The sequence below is a fragment of the Sardina pilchardus genome, chromosome 3 (assembly GCF_963854185.1).
Source record: "Sardina pilchardus chromosome 3, fSarPil1.1, whole genome shotgun sequence".
In the NCBI taxonomy this organism is placed as follows: Eukaryota; Metazoa; Chordata; class Actinopteri; order Clupeiformes; family Clupeidae; genus Sardina; species Sardina pilchardus.
The window spans coordinates 38,975,296-38,990,733 of NC_084996.1; the positions used below are offsets into that span (position 1 = coordinate 38,975,296).

Consider the following 15,438-nt stretch of genomic DNA (forward strand, 5'->3'; position numbering starts at 1 on the left):
AAAGTTCAAAGAAGAGTGTGGACTGAGAATGTATGTCATTTGCTGTGTTTCAAGGCTTCTCAAATGTTTTTTTTTTTGTTGTCATTTTCCAACATCTCAGTCTGTGTAGCACATGTACACCAAACTTTCCAGTTATCAGTATTCTGAAGATATTTACAGTTAGATATTGGATGTGAGAAGAAAAAAAAAATAGTGTTCCTACAGTGCATTTCTATTAGTATGTGTGAAATTAATGTCCCACACTGGGAATACTGCAGCTGAAGAAGACTTGAAGAAGAATCTGTCTATTCACATTTTTCTACCAGCCATTGATAAGTTGATTACATTTCTATATTAACATGTTGTATTAAAGAAAATATAGGCTAGAAAATAACTCTTTGTTTGTGCTGTAAAGTGGTTAGAATCGGAATCGGCCAAAAAATTACAATCGGTGCATCTCTAGAAAATGAACCAAATTTGGTGGGCTTGTGTGTTATTGCTAGTGTTAGTCAGAGACAGAGTTCTGGCATAGGGTGTGGCTAAGGGATTCTAAAGCGCCACCTAGCGTGTCGTCTGTTGTGGTTGACACATACATTCACGACAATTAGGTAGGCTTGTGTGTTATTGCTGCCGCTAGTCAGAGACAGAGCTCTGGTCTAGGGTGTGGCTTAGGGACTCTATAGCGCCACCTAGCGTGTTGTCTGTTGTGGTTGACGCATACATTCACGAAAATTAACCAAATTTGGTGGGCTTGTGTGTTGCTCATGCACATACCCACCAACACGCACACGTTGCTTTGTTAGATTCCGAAATGTCACAGATCCGCACCGCAGGTGCTCGGGCCCGCCATTGCCGCTTGCGGCTATATTTTCATTTTGAGTTGTGATAAAATGTCAACATCGTACATTTTCATGAGTTTTCCATTGTCATCAATTTTAGTTCTGTTCACCATAGAGTTCCCAAAATCGCACATAAGGTGTATTAGAGTGTCCATTTTTGTTGGTTGTTCACTTGGACCCCTAAAAACAAATTAACTGAAAAACAATAAAAACTGAAAATGTCAAAAACATATACATCTGGTGTATACACATACCATAAGCCTAGCAAATTTAATTAAAGGTGACATAGAATGGATGAATTGAGTATTGCACTGTGTTATCTGATGTTAAAATAGTATATATTCAACTTTGATTTAAAAAAAATAAGCTCAATTGCAATTTTACAAGACTAATAAAACCATATATTTAGGATGGGTATTGAAATGGTCTGTTTGACTAAATGGCGCCCTCTTTGGCAACCCCAATTGAACTTCAATGGCATTGCGATGTCTGACATCATAAGCAGGCTCTTTTCTCATTCACCCATTTTTTAGTGTCTATTTCTAAGTTCAAGATTTTCATATGAAGGAGGGCACAACCATGCTTCATGTTCATGATAGCTCTTTGTTTATGCACAACCTCTCATAATTCATGAAAACCAAGAAAAAAAATATTTCCATGTCACCTTTAAACCTTTTGTCTCGTTTTGTAGTAAATTGTTTAGTCTCATACTCTTTCTTTCCTTTCTTACTTTTAGGTTATTCTGGTAGAAAATAAAGAGGAGTCTCTAGTTAGGGCCAAGGAAAGAAGCACAAAGTTAAACATGAAAAACATTAGCTTCATTCAGGCCAATCTGGACTACTACATTGGACCGTTCCACATCGGGGTAAGTACCAATCCAAAGCTTAGGACAATTTGCATCATTTTAGCCTGACATAGCCATACTCAAAATTCTATTCAGAATTTGAGTCTGGAACCAAGGCATTGGGACGTGATTATGGGGCTTGTTTCAACCAATACAGGGGAAAATGCCTCTGCACACAATTTGATAGACCTAACCAATCAGAGTAACAAAATGGCCATACTGTGAATCTTTCCGAAGACAGTCAGAACATGTCTCAGTGGCTGTTTTATGTTTGTTTTTCAAATGTATTGTTCCGTCAATATTTGTACAACAATATAGTTTGATATTCTATAGAGAAAATGATCATAGTGAAGGGTCAGTTGAACGTGTGTTTTGTGTGTGGTAACCTTGAATATGGTTGTGGGTTATCTCCAGGTAGCGCTACATGCATGTGGTGTTGCAACAGACATGGTTGGAGAGCGCTGCGTTCAGGCTGGGGCAGCATTTGTAATAAGTCCGTGCTGCTATGGCTTCATTCAGAATACCCAGAAGTTTACCTTTCCACGCAGGTTTGTTGGTTTTCCTGTGATTTGTTTTACTTGTCCATTAAAATACACACACTTTATTACACTCACTCACGTGTTTACAGCTGGTATAGGATATGTTTGACTAGGAAAATGGTGGGGACATGGATATTTTTAAATGGTCAGATTTGGTGTATGTTACTTAATCAACTCTGACCAGGCTAATTTCTAGCATTAGTTAATCAACACTAGCATTAATGCGTTATGACTAAAATAACGGTGGACTTAACAGTGTGGCATATGGATAACTTTCATTGGACCTTATGAAGATAAGAGGGTTTAGCATTAAGATCAGGTGTATTTGGTTTGGTAGTAAGCACTGCACATTAATGTATTTTGAACACATGCAGTTACGTTGGTAGTAGAAAACCCAGTGACCATAGGCAGGATCGTGTCGAATCTATGTCTCAAGACCTGTTCAAACCAAACTGCATTTCTGTCTAGCAAGTGTCTTCTGCTTTTCAGACAAAACTGACACCCACCTGTGAACATTTTGCTGATAACCACATCTTTTCAGAACTGAAAAAATGTATGAATACCCAGTGCCGCTGCTGACCATTTCGGTGCCCTAAGCAGAATACTAAATATCAAAATATTGTGTGTAATATAAGTGTCGACATCATACTGTGAAATAATGGCACATAACATAACATCAGCAACTTCAGCCCACACAATGTATTTCACAGTGCATCTCAAAATGGTGCCTTTTGACTTCTGTTGTGCAGTTGACAGTCACATTAATGTTTATTTCACCACTGAAGATGGAATAATGCAATATGAATAGAATCTCACACAGTGATTCAGGGGCTGATATTTGCCCATGTCCATTCACATGAACGCAGTATTTGGAAACGTATTGTACAACTTTTTATTGTACATGGTTTACTTAATCCATCTACTTTAAAGGTATACTATGCAGGATTGGTGATTTCATAGCCGGTTTGGCTTTCACTTTTCGCTCGTTTTCGCTCGTTTCGTTTTCGCTCGTTTTATGCTTGCATATTTCTCTGCAGAGCTTCCCCTACAGCTTTAGCGTGTATATTTTACAAAACTCCTCAATCGGTCAGTCTGCCGTGCCTTTTCATGAGACTTTACATGACACTTCCTGTAGTAGAGCATGGGTGCGTGCCCGAGGTCTCCTGAAGTTGCAAGCGTGGTTCTACCGCTACAGACCACTGGGGCGGCCGAAAAAAACACAGTTCGACCGGTAATGACTCATTTAATCATATATAACAGTATGGAACGAATTGATTAACTGAAAAACGTTGCATAGTATACCTTTAACTTAAATATGTGGGTACATAGGGTACACAATACATATGAGAGTGATGTATGACACTATATCCCTTAAAGAGAAACTATGCAGGATTGGCGATTTCGTCTTAAGTTTCGGTTTCGTTTTTCATTTTCGCTCGTTTTATGCTTGCATATTTCTCTGCAGAGCTTCCCCGACAGCTTTAGCGTGTGTATTTATACATATATAGGCTATATATAAATATATAAATTGCAAGCGTGGTTCTTCTTGTTCTTTATGCGTCTCAGCCTTCCAGATGTAAACAGGGAACGATCGTCTCCTGAACAAACTGCAAGGTTGCAATAGAGGATAGGGACACTGGGGGTGGGAGGAAATATTACTGTTTTCGATAAAATTGGTTAGTCAAGCAAAACAACGATTTCTAAGCGATTTTATGACTATGAAAACGTTGCATAGGGTTTCTTTAAATTAAGGCCATAGTGGTGAAAGCTGTATGGTATTGATTGATCTAAATATTTTTTTCTTTGTAAATATAGCCTGAAATTTTCGAAGATTCTGGATTACAAGGTAGAGTACTGTATATGCCCTGTATTGCAAATCAAATGTTCTTCTTTTGCACATTTTCTTCTTTTTCTTCTTGAAGAAATCAAGTTTCACAAATCCTTTTTGCAGACTGCTTGTTAATTACAAAAAAATCAATTGACAGATAAGGAGAAAGCTAACTGTATCAATGACCTGGAACATTGATAATGACTATGGGTTGTTATATCATACAGTATGTGCTATGTATTGTGTTGCCACAGGATCACATGTTTTTTTATCATCCTACTTAGATGGTATTATGGATTCTTAAAATCTATCTTAGCATCAGTCAAAGAAATTTTAAATGGTTTCAAAGTGAAGAATTGGTGGTCTTTTGCCAGTCTCTTCACATGTGCTTGTATGTGTCTTTCTAATTTTGTAAACACGGAGTGTGTTTTAGATCTCAAACGTTTGGAGTGTGGCTCATCAGATTTGTTGTTTTCTTTAAGGAGCATATGATCTTGTGCCGATTTGCAGACCAGACGGCCGTCCAGCTGCCAGAAGAGCGCCGGATAATTGGTAAAATTCCAGTTGTCAAACACATGTAATGCTGCAAATTAGATTCCGATTTACCAGCTCTACTACTAAACTACACTGATCAAGTTGAAAAGGCATCAAATAGTGTTTTCTGTTGTTAACAGTGGTCTTCCAAGGATTTTCATTGCTGTAGCTTAGCTGTTGCTGTACTGTAGCTAAGCTGTTGCAGGTGTTGCTGGTCATTCCCAAATGAACCAAAACTTTTTTGCAGGGTTGGGGAGGATGCACAGATTCACTGATTCACTTTGTGCACACTTCACAAGTATTTTCAAATCTCACAGCAAAAATGGTGTCAGCTGTAGACCCTTACAAAAAAAAAACTATAGAAGTAGCCAAGCTTGCATTATATCATAGGCCCACTATATTATAGAAATCGTGGAGGCCCAGTATGACTATAGCCTTGTTCTTTTTCATAAGGGACTGTTGCTGCTGGTACTGTTGTTGAAGGCCTATGTTGGAGTGAGCAGACAGATGCTTTATGACCGAGGTCCAAGTTTGGCTTGGACCGGGCTAGTTATACACGGAAGCCCTGAACCAGAAGTGAAGAAAAACATTTTTGCGATGTTGTTTTGTAACTTCGAGATCATATCTTGTTATTTCAAGATAATATCTCATTATTTCGAGATAATACTAACACAAAATCTTCCAATTTTTTTTAACTTCAGATATTATCTCATTATTTCGAGATAATATTTCGTAATTACGAGATGATATCTCGTTATTTCGGGATAACACACCTATGTAAAACATAATAGTATATATTTTTTTGCTTTCAGATATTATCTCGTTATTTTGAGATACTAAGTCGTTATTTCGAGATATTATCTCGTTATTTCCAGATACTAAGTATTTATTTTGAGATATTATCGTTATTTTGAGATATTATATAGTTATTTCGAAATGTTACTGTTATCTGAAAGTAAAAAAAAAAATAAGAATTATTTTTTTATTATTCTTTTTTTTACAAAGGTGTGTTATCTCGAAATAAGATATTTTCTGAAGAAAAAAAATTGGAAGATTTTTTTTTTTAAATTCTTATTTTTTTACATATGTGTATTATCTCGAAATAACGAGATATTACCTTGAAATAACAATATATGATCTTGAAATAACAAGATAACATCTCAAAAAAAAAATTCTTCGTTTGCAGTTCAGGGCTTCCGTAATTGGGTAATTCTTCAACTACGGGACTTTTCATGTCCCAGGATGAAATAAAAAAAAAACTAACATTTTTTTTTCTTTTTTCTTTTTGTCAAACTTACTACACCCTAAGAGCAAAAAAATAACCATGGCTCAATTATTCTTATTTTAAGTAATATGAGGTCTTTTATGCATCATTTTTACTGTTTTCCCCCTGTCCCAAGGCCAGACTTTGGGTATTCAACCTCTCTTAATTCTAAATCAAATTGTGAAATAATGTAGAATTCAAGTCCAAATTATGAAATACAGTCTATTTCATTCACATTTTCTTATATTTTTCATAAGATGAAGCCCTGTCCCATGGTTTCACTGTCATTTCCACCACACTGCACAAAATAGAATCTTGAGATCATGATTTTAGGTTTGTATACATAATAGCTACAGTAATAGATACTCCACAGAGGGTTTTATGGATGGACAAAGGGTGACTTCCATAGATATTCACCTCGGTAACGCTTTAGAATAACATGTGCTTATTAGCTATTAACAGTGCATAATAAGCAGTTAACAATTAGTTACTAACAGTTAGTTAACTGTTGTTATCCTTTAATAACATTAACTAACTGTTAACATACAGCTTGTAAGTGTTAATAAGCAGCATTTAAAGGTGCTTACAAGCATATTTGTTAACGGTTAACGTGCAGCTTGTAAGTGTTAACAAGCAGCTTGTTAATGGTGAAAAAATACATTTCTTACCTACTTGTAGTTAATTCTGCAGCCCCCCAATCTAAAGCGAGAACTATGTAGCTAACAGTTAACAAGCCACTTCTTACCTGCTTGTAGTAGATTCTGCAGCCCCCCAATCTAAAGCGTGAACTATGTAACTAACAGTTAACAAGCCTAATGTTCTATCTTTAAATCGGTTAAGCTGTGAGAAATGCACCTTCAAAATTGCTGCAAATGGTGGGATGGTAGTTACATAGTTCTCGCTTTAGATTGGGGGGCTGCAGAATTTACTACAAGTAGGTAAGAAATGTCTTTTTTCACCATTAACAAGCTGCTTGTTAACACTTACAAGCTGCACGTTAACTGTTAACAAATATGCTTGTAAGCACCTTTACAAGCTGTATGTTAACAGTTAGTTAATGTTATTAAAGGATAACAACAGTTAACTAACTGTTAGTAACTAATTGTTAACTGCTTATTATGCACTGTTAATAGCTAATAAGCACATGTTATTCTAAAGCGTTACCTTAATACAAGGAAGAAAGATCCAGGTAAAGATGAGTGGAAATGAAAATATTTTTATTGGCGTCATTTCCACTCGGCTCATATTTCATGTGGATGTCAAAAGCAGCTGGAAAAGCTCAAAGCCATATTGTGTGTTTTTTTGTATATCTAATGCTAAGTCTAACAACTTGCATCATAAGGCTAGATATCATGAGATTTTAGATGAAAAGGGGCAAAATGTAATTTCCGTCACAGTCATTTCCACCACTTTTTGGTTGAGGTGGAAATGACATTGCCCACGCTAAAGCGCAGTTTATTTGCTTCATAGTACTAAACAAATATAGCAGACGAAAACATAATTACATAACATATGGTAAGGACATTTTTTTTTAAATTGTGATGCTTTTAAATATTACATTTGGCTATGTATTGTCATTATGTCATCTCCACCACACTTGGAAATGACTTGTGTGTGACGGAAATGACCATCACAGTACATATCAAGATAGTCATTTAAAAATAATACATCATGCATTTCTGGAAAATTAATCAATTTAATATTTGGGCAGATATTTGTGTAATATTTAATAAAATACATTTGGAACAGTAGATATTATGGTATTTTTGCATGAAAACACGTTTTGTTGTATGATGGAAATTACAGTTAAACATTTGGAATTAAATGGCAGAAACATATATTATTTAAGTAAAATCAGCATGACCACTATTAGGGCATGTTTCTAGATAGAGCAGGTAATTGAACTATGAAAAAAAAACTGTAAAAGATATGTATGAAAGATGTTGAATTTTCTGAAAAAAAGTCTTCAAAACGTCCCGTAGTTGAAGAATTACCCAATTATAGATTTGGCTGGTTTCTTGTCAAGATTGTTGATATTAGCCTGTTACAATGAGCTTCCATAAGCCTATAGCCTATTCACTGATGTCAGTTTGCCTTGAATTGTGCATTGATGTTATACACTGCTGCTTGAAAGTTGGTGAACCCAGACATGGTCAGTTGCTTTTTACAAACAAATCGAATGAATAGCCTTATTTAATGTATGTCGAAACCCCAATTTGTAAATCCGATCTTCCAAATACTAGACAGAAAAAGACAGTTATAGTTGCATTATTCAAAAATGCTTTAGTTCACCAAAACTCAAAATATGACATTTGCTGAAGTATGTGATCCAATGTAGTTCATTTCTTGTCGCACATCCTCATGCAATCACTACTTCAACCAATTGTCTTCTGTACCCATTAACCAGTGTCTCGCATCTTATTTTTTGCCTAGTCCTCCTTGCAGAACTCAACCAGTTGAGAGAGGTTGGAGGGCCAGCTGGCATGTACTGCCCTCTTCAGATCTAGCCAAAACATTTCTATTGAATTGAGGTTTGAACTTTGACTACACCAACCCAGAGTATGAATTCTCTTTATCTTAAGCCATCTTCTTACCTTAACCTTTTTGACCTTGAGGCCCAATTTATGTAGTTCAAAGTGGCCCGGGGCCCATTGCATACTGTAAAGGTTTAATTGGCCTCACTCTTGGTTTCATTTGTATGCAATAATAAATCAAATCCACTTACTGTTTAACAAGCAAAAACCTTGTCAAATAAAATGACACGATAAAATGGGATCATAACAAAGACGTTTATTAAACATGTGTATGTAAACCTGCACACCTACTGTATCGAGACACCAAACAGGCTGATAAATTCTTGTACCAAATCAAAATAATTAAGTCAGACTTTTTAATAATAATAAAAAAGACCAATATTAGCATTTTACTTTCAATTAATAATAGATAGTTAAATAATATATTTAATGAAATAAACACATTCAAAAATATAAATCTCTTTTTAAATTAGATAAATAAACTGTAAATAAGATGAAATGAAACTATAGCCATCTGCAAAGCCATTTGAAAATTGCCTCAGCATTTAATTTTTGCATGTCAGAAACAGAAGAATCTTTATATCTGTGACAAATGAACAATTACACAAATAATAACAACAATGAACAACAATAATACAACTCTCTTTTTATCTTCACCTCTTGTGGCCACAATGGAGAATCTTGATTCACACAGGTACGTAGTTGTGAATGCAACCCTTTAAAGCAACCCTTTAAAGCTCCAGTTTGCCCCACTGCATCTTTAAAGTGCTGTCAGTGGAAACTTCCAGTAGCTGGGATTCCAGGTGTGAGGGCAAAGCAACATCATTTACAGTGGGATCTACTGAACATGGGTCCAAAATCCACATGTTTCCCTCTCTGGGATCCTCAGGAAAGTAGTCACCAAATTGTGGGCGGTGCTGGGAGACTGAGTCACTGATCTTTACCTGAAGGAAGTTTTCCAAAATGTCAGACAAAAGTGGAAACATGTCCATCCTCTTGTCCTGTGCCCTCTTGGTCCACAAAGCAAATTTCCTCTTGAAAGCTTCAACTTAGTCTGCAGCAAAAAATATTTAGCTGTTTCTTCCTTGAAGTGAGGTGTTCAGTTGGATCAGTAGTGTAAAAATGTCACAGAGATGGGCAAGTTTTGCTGTGAACATTGTGTGAGCATAGTAGTGTGCAAGATGAGATTTTTTTTTTATCAGTGAGAAAAGAGAAGACCTCATTCCTCAGTACAAACAAACGATTGAGGACCAGTCCTCTTGAGAGCCATCTCACTTCACTGTTATATAGCAGCTGGAGATGGTTTGCTTCTATATCCTCGAAAAAGCTTAGCAAAACATCTAGAGTTCAAAGCATTGTTTTTTTAATAAAGTTTATGGTTTTCACACTCCATCACCTGGTGGAGATGGTGACATCTTTTTAGCTGCTAGGCTTTCATGGTGGAGAAAACAGTGTGTCCATTTAGCTTCCGGTGCACAATCAAGTATCTGTCTAATGACACCATGATGCCTGCCAGTCACAGTCACTGCACACCCCGACACAGTTCTGCCAGTCCAGGCCGTTCTCAGTGAAGTAGTTATCCATGCAACGGAAGCATTCCTGAGCTGTAGTTTGTGTTGGTAGCTCTCCACAAAACTACTGCTCGTGGAAACTACTGTCCCAGCGATAGCGAACAAAAACTAGCAGTAGTGCAGCATTCGTGACATCCATGGACTCGTCTAATTGCAAAGAAAAAAAGGGGCAACTTGTTATTCTTTCTACAAGTTGATGCTGTATGTCTGAGGCCATGTCCGCGATACGGTGACTCACAGTGTCGTTTGAGAGTGGGATGGTCAGCAGCTTTTTTGCAGCGGCCTCTCCGATCATCTCACGGCACATATCAACAGTGGCAGGCAGAACCAACTCCGCTATGGTATACTTATGGTATACTTTTGTTGGGCATCCACGTCTAGGAATTGTTGCTGTGATGTTGAATGCCTTCAATTTGGAAATATGTTTTGCAGTGGATAGATACAGCTAGAATCTTTTAGAGAATGTCTTGTAGCTTTCCCCAGACTGATGGGCTGTCACTACTCTTTTGTTACGCTTATGGTTAAGGTTATTGTATTTAGCAGACACTTTTGTCCAAAGCGACATAAATGACAACAAGACAATAGTGACAATAGACATTTACATTTAACAGTAAACAATACATTAAGAAGAATAGCAATAATAAACTAGAAAAGCAGAGAGCACAAACCTCCGCCAAGTGAACACATAACCGCCTCCTGCATCCAGACGGTGATACGGATCGCTCCTGAAAATTTTATCGAAATCCATTCATAACTTTTTGAGTCATCTTGCAAACAAACAGACAAACAAATCAACAAGCAAACCATCAAACCCCTGATGAAAACATAACCTCCTTGTTGGAGGTAACAACAATGGCCGGGTTTCCCAAAATTGTTAAGAAGCTCTTAAGTGCTAAGAACTTCTTAGGAGCGTTGTAAGAATGTTCTAAGAACGCTCCTAAGAAGTTCTTAGGACTTAAGAGCTTCTTAACGATTTTGGGAAACCCGGCCAATGTCAATTCAATCAATAGCTTAATGAAAATCCACCATGTATAATTTGTATGGCTCAGTTATCATGATAGCATGATATTGAAATGAATTGTGGTTCTGAGCAGGCAGCAACTGAGTAAACTTCCAGTCATCAGAGACAAGAAGCCTGCTCTTCTGCCAGATGAACGGCTACTATGCGAAAAAGACCATAATTAGTTGACAACGCTGCATGTGTGGCAGTATTATCTGGCCTTATCCACATCTGTAAGCGCAAGCAACTGAAGCGATAACTGTGAGGCCACAACCCCACAGAAAAAGTAGGACATACTGAAGCCTGCTGAGCTAATTAAGTGCTGCCTTTTAACATTAGGGCACTTACTTGATTGGATACCCGGACATGTTGAAAGCACATTATTACCAGAAGGATTGCCTGATAGCAACACAATTAAGAGACGAGTGAAACGTATTTAACTTATCTCTTCCTTATGTCCTTGGATATCTCCTTTCCTCTTGGCATTGTTGATACCTGCACTGTAAAAAAAATCCCTGTAAAATCACGGTATGCTACTGGCAGCTGTGGTTACCTGTAATCTACTGTTTTTTTACGGTAATTTTCCAACTACAGTATAATATTGTTTAATGTATCACAGTACACTGCAATATTTACACAGTAGTAGTACCGTAAAGTTACAGTACTCTACAAAATGTACACAGTACTAGGCCCCGGCAGTGGCGCAACTGGCTGGGGCACCTGCACCGTACGCCGGCGACCCGGGTTCGATTCCCGCCCCGTGGTCCTTTCCGGATCCCACCCCGACTCTCTCTCCCACTCACTTCCTGTCATTCTCTCTACTGTCCTGTCCATTAAAGGCATAAAAAGCCCAAAAAATAATCTTAAAAAAAAAAAAAATGTACACAGTACTAGTACTGTTAAAATAACACTACTCTACAGCATTTTCACAGTACTTGTATCGCTTAATTTTTATATACACTACTGATAATAAGAGCAGCCCAAACAATATGTCATTTTAAAGCTTTTTTATTAAATACAGTAAAGAATATCAACATTTGAATTCATACAACTCACTTTCAATTCATACAACATCTGCGCACCTATGATACATGAAAATGAACACCAGGCAGTGTAACTGGTGTGTGTGTGTGTGTGTGTGTGTGTGTGTGTGTGTGTGTGTGTGTGTGTGTGTGTGTGTGTGTGTGTGTGTGTGTGTGTGTGTGTGTGTGTGTGTGTGTGTGTGTGTGTGTGTGTGTGTGTGTGTGTGTGTGTGTGTGTGTGTGGACAGGCTGAGAAAGCTTAGACACCCAAACCAGACTGGAGCCACTTGTGAATAACCTGTAACACAGATACATACAATTTAGGGTTTTATTACAGCAGACAAAGGCATTTATGTATGTTGATATTTACCTTCACTACATCCTGAACTGGTAACACCAGTTACAGAAGCATATGGCTATTTTTTATTATTAATGTGTGGACCAAAAGTCAAATAAATTAAATGTAAAACTGTATAGCTTACTTTACTTGGGTGGCAGGACAGAATGAGAAAGCGTAGACACCCAAACCAGACTGGAGCCACTTGTGAATAACCTGTAACACAGATACATAAATGTACATTTCAGAGAGCTTTTGAGGTAGAAGGTGGGTTTTATTACAGCAGACAAAGGCATTTATGCATGTTGACATTAACCTTCACTACATCCTGAACTGGTAACACCAGCTATAGAGGCATATGGTTATTTTTTATTATTAATGTTTAGACCAAAAGTGAAATAAATAAAATGTAAAACTGTATAGCTTACTTTACTTGGGTGGCAGGACAGGGTGAGAAAGCGTAGACCCCCAAACCAGACTGGAGCCACTTGTGAATAACCTGCAACGCAGATACATAAATGTACATTTCATTAGAGAGCTTTTGAGGTAGAAGGTGGGTTTTATTACAGCAGACAAAGGCATTTATGCATGTTGACATCTACCTTCACTACATCCTGAACTGGTAACACCAGTTACAGAGGCATATGGTTATTTTTATTATTAATGTTTAGACCACCAGTTACAGAGGCATATGGTTATTTTTTATTATTAATGTTTAGACCAAAAGTCAAATAAATCAAATGTAAAACTGTATAGCTTACTTTACTTGGGTGGCAGGACAGGATGAGAAAGTGTAGACCCCCAAACCAGACTGGAGCCACTTGTGAATAACCTGTAATGCAGATACATAAATGTACATTTCATTAGAGAGCTTTTGAGGTAGAAGGTGGGTTTTATTACAGCAGACAAAGGCATTTATGCATGTTGACATTTACCTCCACTTCGTCCTGAACTAACACCAGTTACAGAGGCATATGGTTATTTTTATTTTTATTATTAATATGTGGACCAAAAGACAAATAAATCAAATGTAAAACTGTAGCAGCTATAGCTTACTTGGGTGGCAGGACAGGATGAGAAAGCGTAGACCCCCAAACCAGACTGGAGCCACTTGTGAACCTGTAACGCTACTAGAGGTGGGCATAGATTAATTTTGTTAATCTAGATTAATCTCACTGTAATCTTGAAATTAATCTAGATTAATCTAGATTAATTTTAGGTGCACCAGCGCAAAATTTAGGTGCACCCACATTTTTCATTGCATCGCCTTTAACGCTAAAAGGTCACCTTTTTATTGCTGTCCTTTCATATAATGATTTTTTAACAACAAAAAGTCTAGAAAAAGCTTGAAACACAATAAAATATTTTTTTTCTTTACAAAATTATTTATATAAGCCTATTCTACATACTGAAATGTCTGATATTCATGACAGCACACTTTATGCAGATTGCAGCCTACTATTCATATTACAACTCTGCCTCTTTAATTCAGCTGTCTGCTTGAAACCTCAAAATGTAAACAAAGTAGCATAGTTGGCTAGTTTATCATAGCTTACTAGTTGGACTGCTCAGTTTCCCCACGTGTGTTTACTGTAAGTTTCAATGTGGGCTGATTCTTTTTCTCCTTTCGAGTTTTGGAGTTGGAAAACATTGGTATTGAGATTATCATCCAACTCATGCAAGAGTGACTTGAATGTAAGAGTTTTAATCAACTTTCTGCAGCAATGATGCTAACCGGAATTTATATTAATTTAGCTAACGTCTTCTATATGCATCATTGCTTTCACGATAGTGAATGTTTTATTTGGATTAAATGTGCATGTCGAGGGGCGGGTCGCGACTCGCGAGTGTCCATTGAGCGCGCACGGGAGAGGGAGAGGGAGAGCAAGAGAAAGCGGGCCAAGGAGAAGGGGGTTACTTCTATTAGGAATGAGCGATCAGGTGCCGATTCGGGAGGGGTCTGAGCTTATCGTCCATGTTGGGAGGATGTATCATTAGTTACTGTTTGGTAAAGTTGCACGCATAGAAGTCTACAATGACAACTTGTGAAAGAAAGCAGCCGAGCAGCGTCAGGTGCACCAGTGCGACCTAGACTTTTTTCAGGCGCACTCTTAAACATTGGCGTTCGCGCTAAGATATCAAGGTGAAAGTGATCATAGCTTGCGTGATATAGACCCAGCTCCCAGCCCAACTTTGAGAATAGATTAACGCCGATATTTTTTTTATCGCCCGATAAGAGTTGCACGATAACGCAGCACGTTAACGCCGATAACGGCCCACCACTAAACGCTACGCAGATACATAATGTACATTTCATTAGAGAGCTTTTGAGGTAGAAGGTGGGTTTTATTACAGCAGAAAAGGGCATTTATCCATGTTGACATTTACCTCCACTTCGTCCTGAACTGGTAACTTTAACGCTATCGTTAGTTAACAAGCTAACGCTAGCTAACAAGCTAACGCTAGCTAACGCAAACCAACTTTTGTTGTTCACAGGCAAACACATTACGTTAGCGTTAAACCAAATTAAACTTTGCTCATTTTAAACTTTAGCTTTAATTAAAAAGGTAACAAAGCCCAAGTTGGACAGGATTTAGCCCTGTTTAAAGTGAGCTAAATTAGCTTGCGCAAGCTAGACGTAGCTGGCGTGTAAATATGAGCAATATCTGCCGGCCAGAAAATCTTCGGATAATATCAGCAAATAAAGCTAAATAAGTAGGTAACTTGTGTTATGGAAGTACGTTTTCACTGAATAGACTAGGTAACTGCATAAATAAAGCATATAGGAGCATACTGTACTTACAGTGAGCCTTCAGACGCCACTGTTTCGTCTTCCATTCAGCTGCACTTAAACTAGAAAACTGAAGAAGCCGTGAGAATTTCCAGAAGTCGAACGTTCCTCTTCTACGGCTGATGCTGCTTTCCTACAGTAGTTACTGTTTATGCTCAACAACACACAGTCTTACAGTAATACAGTATTTCCACAGTAGTTGACTGTGTTGTGGAAAAACAGTAGCATGCTGTTGCAAAATTGCTGTTAATTAACAGCAATTTTTTACAGTGTGGTATTCCTTGGCACTACAGTGGATTTCCTCTTTTTTAATCATGGCCGTTACAAAGGATGCCTGCTTTATTAGTATGCTTAAT

General features: G+C 37.5%; 1 protein-coding gene across 1 annotated transcript in view; it reads left to right on the forward strand.

Moving 5' to 3' along the window:
• The window catches only part of gstcd (glutathione S-transferase, C-terminal domain containing), a 38,011-nt gene that overhangs the window by 21,689 nt on the left and 884 nt on the right, over nucleotides 1-15,438 (forward strand). The window contains exons 7-10 of the mRNA XM_062533261.1: nucleotides 1,555-1,683; nucleotides 2,077-2,210; nucleotides 4,017-4,047; nucleotides 4,512-4,581. Of these exons, the coding sequence (XP_062389245.1) occupies nucleotides 1,555-1,683; nucleotides 2,077-2,210; nucleotides 4,017-4,047; nucleotides 4,512-4,581 (364 nt within the window). The remainder of the gene's footprint in view (nucleotides 1-1,554; nucleotides 1,684-2,076; nucleotides 2,211-4,016; nucleotides 4,048-4,511; nucleotides 4,582-15,438) is intronic.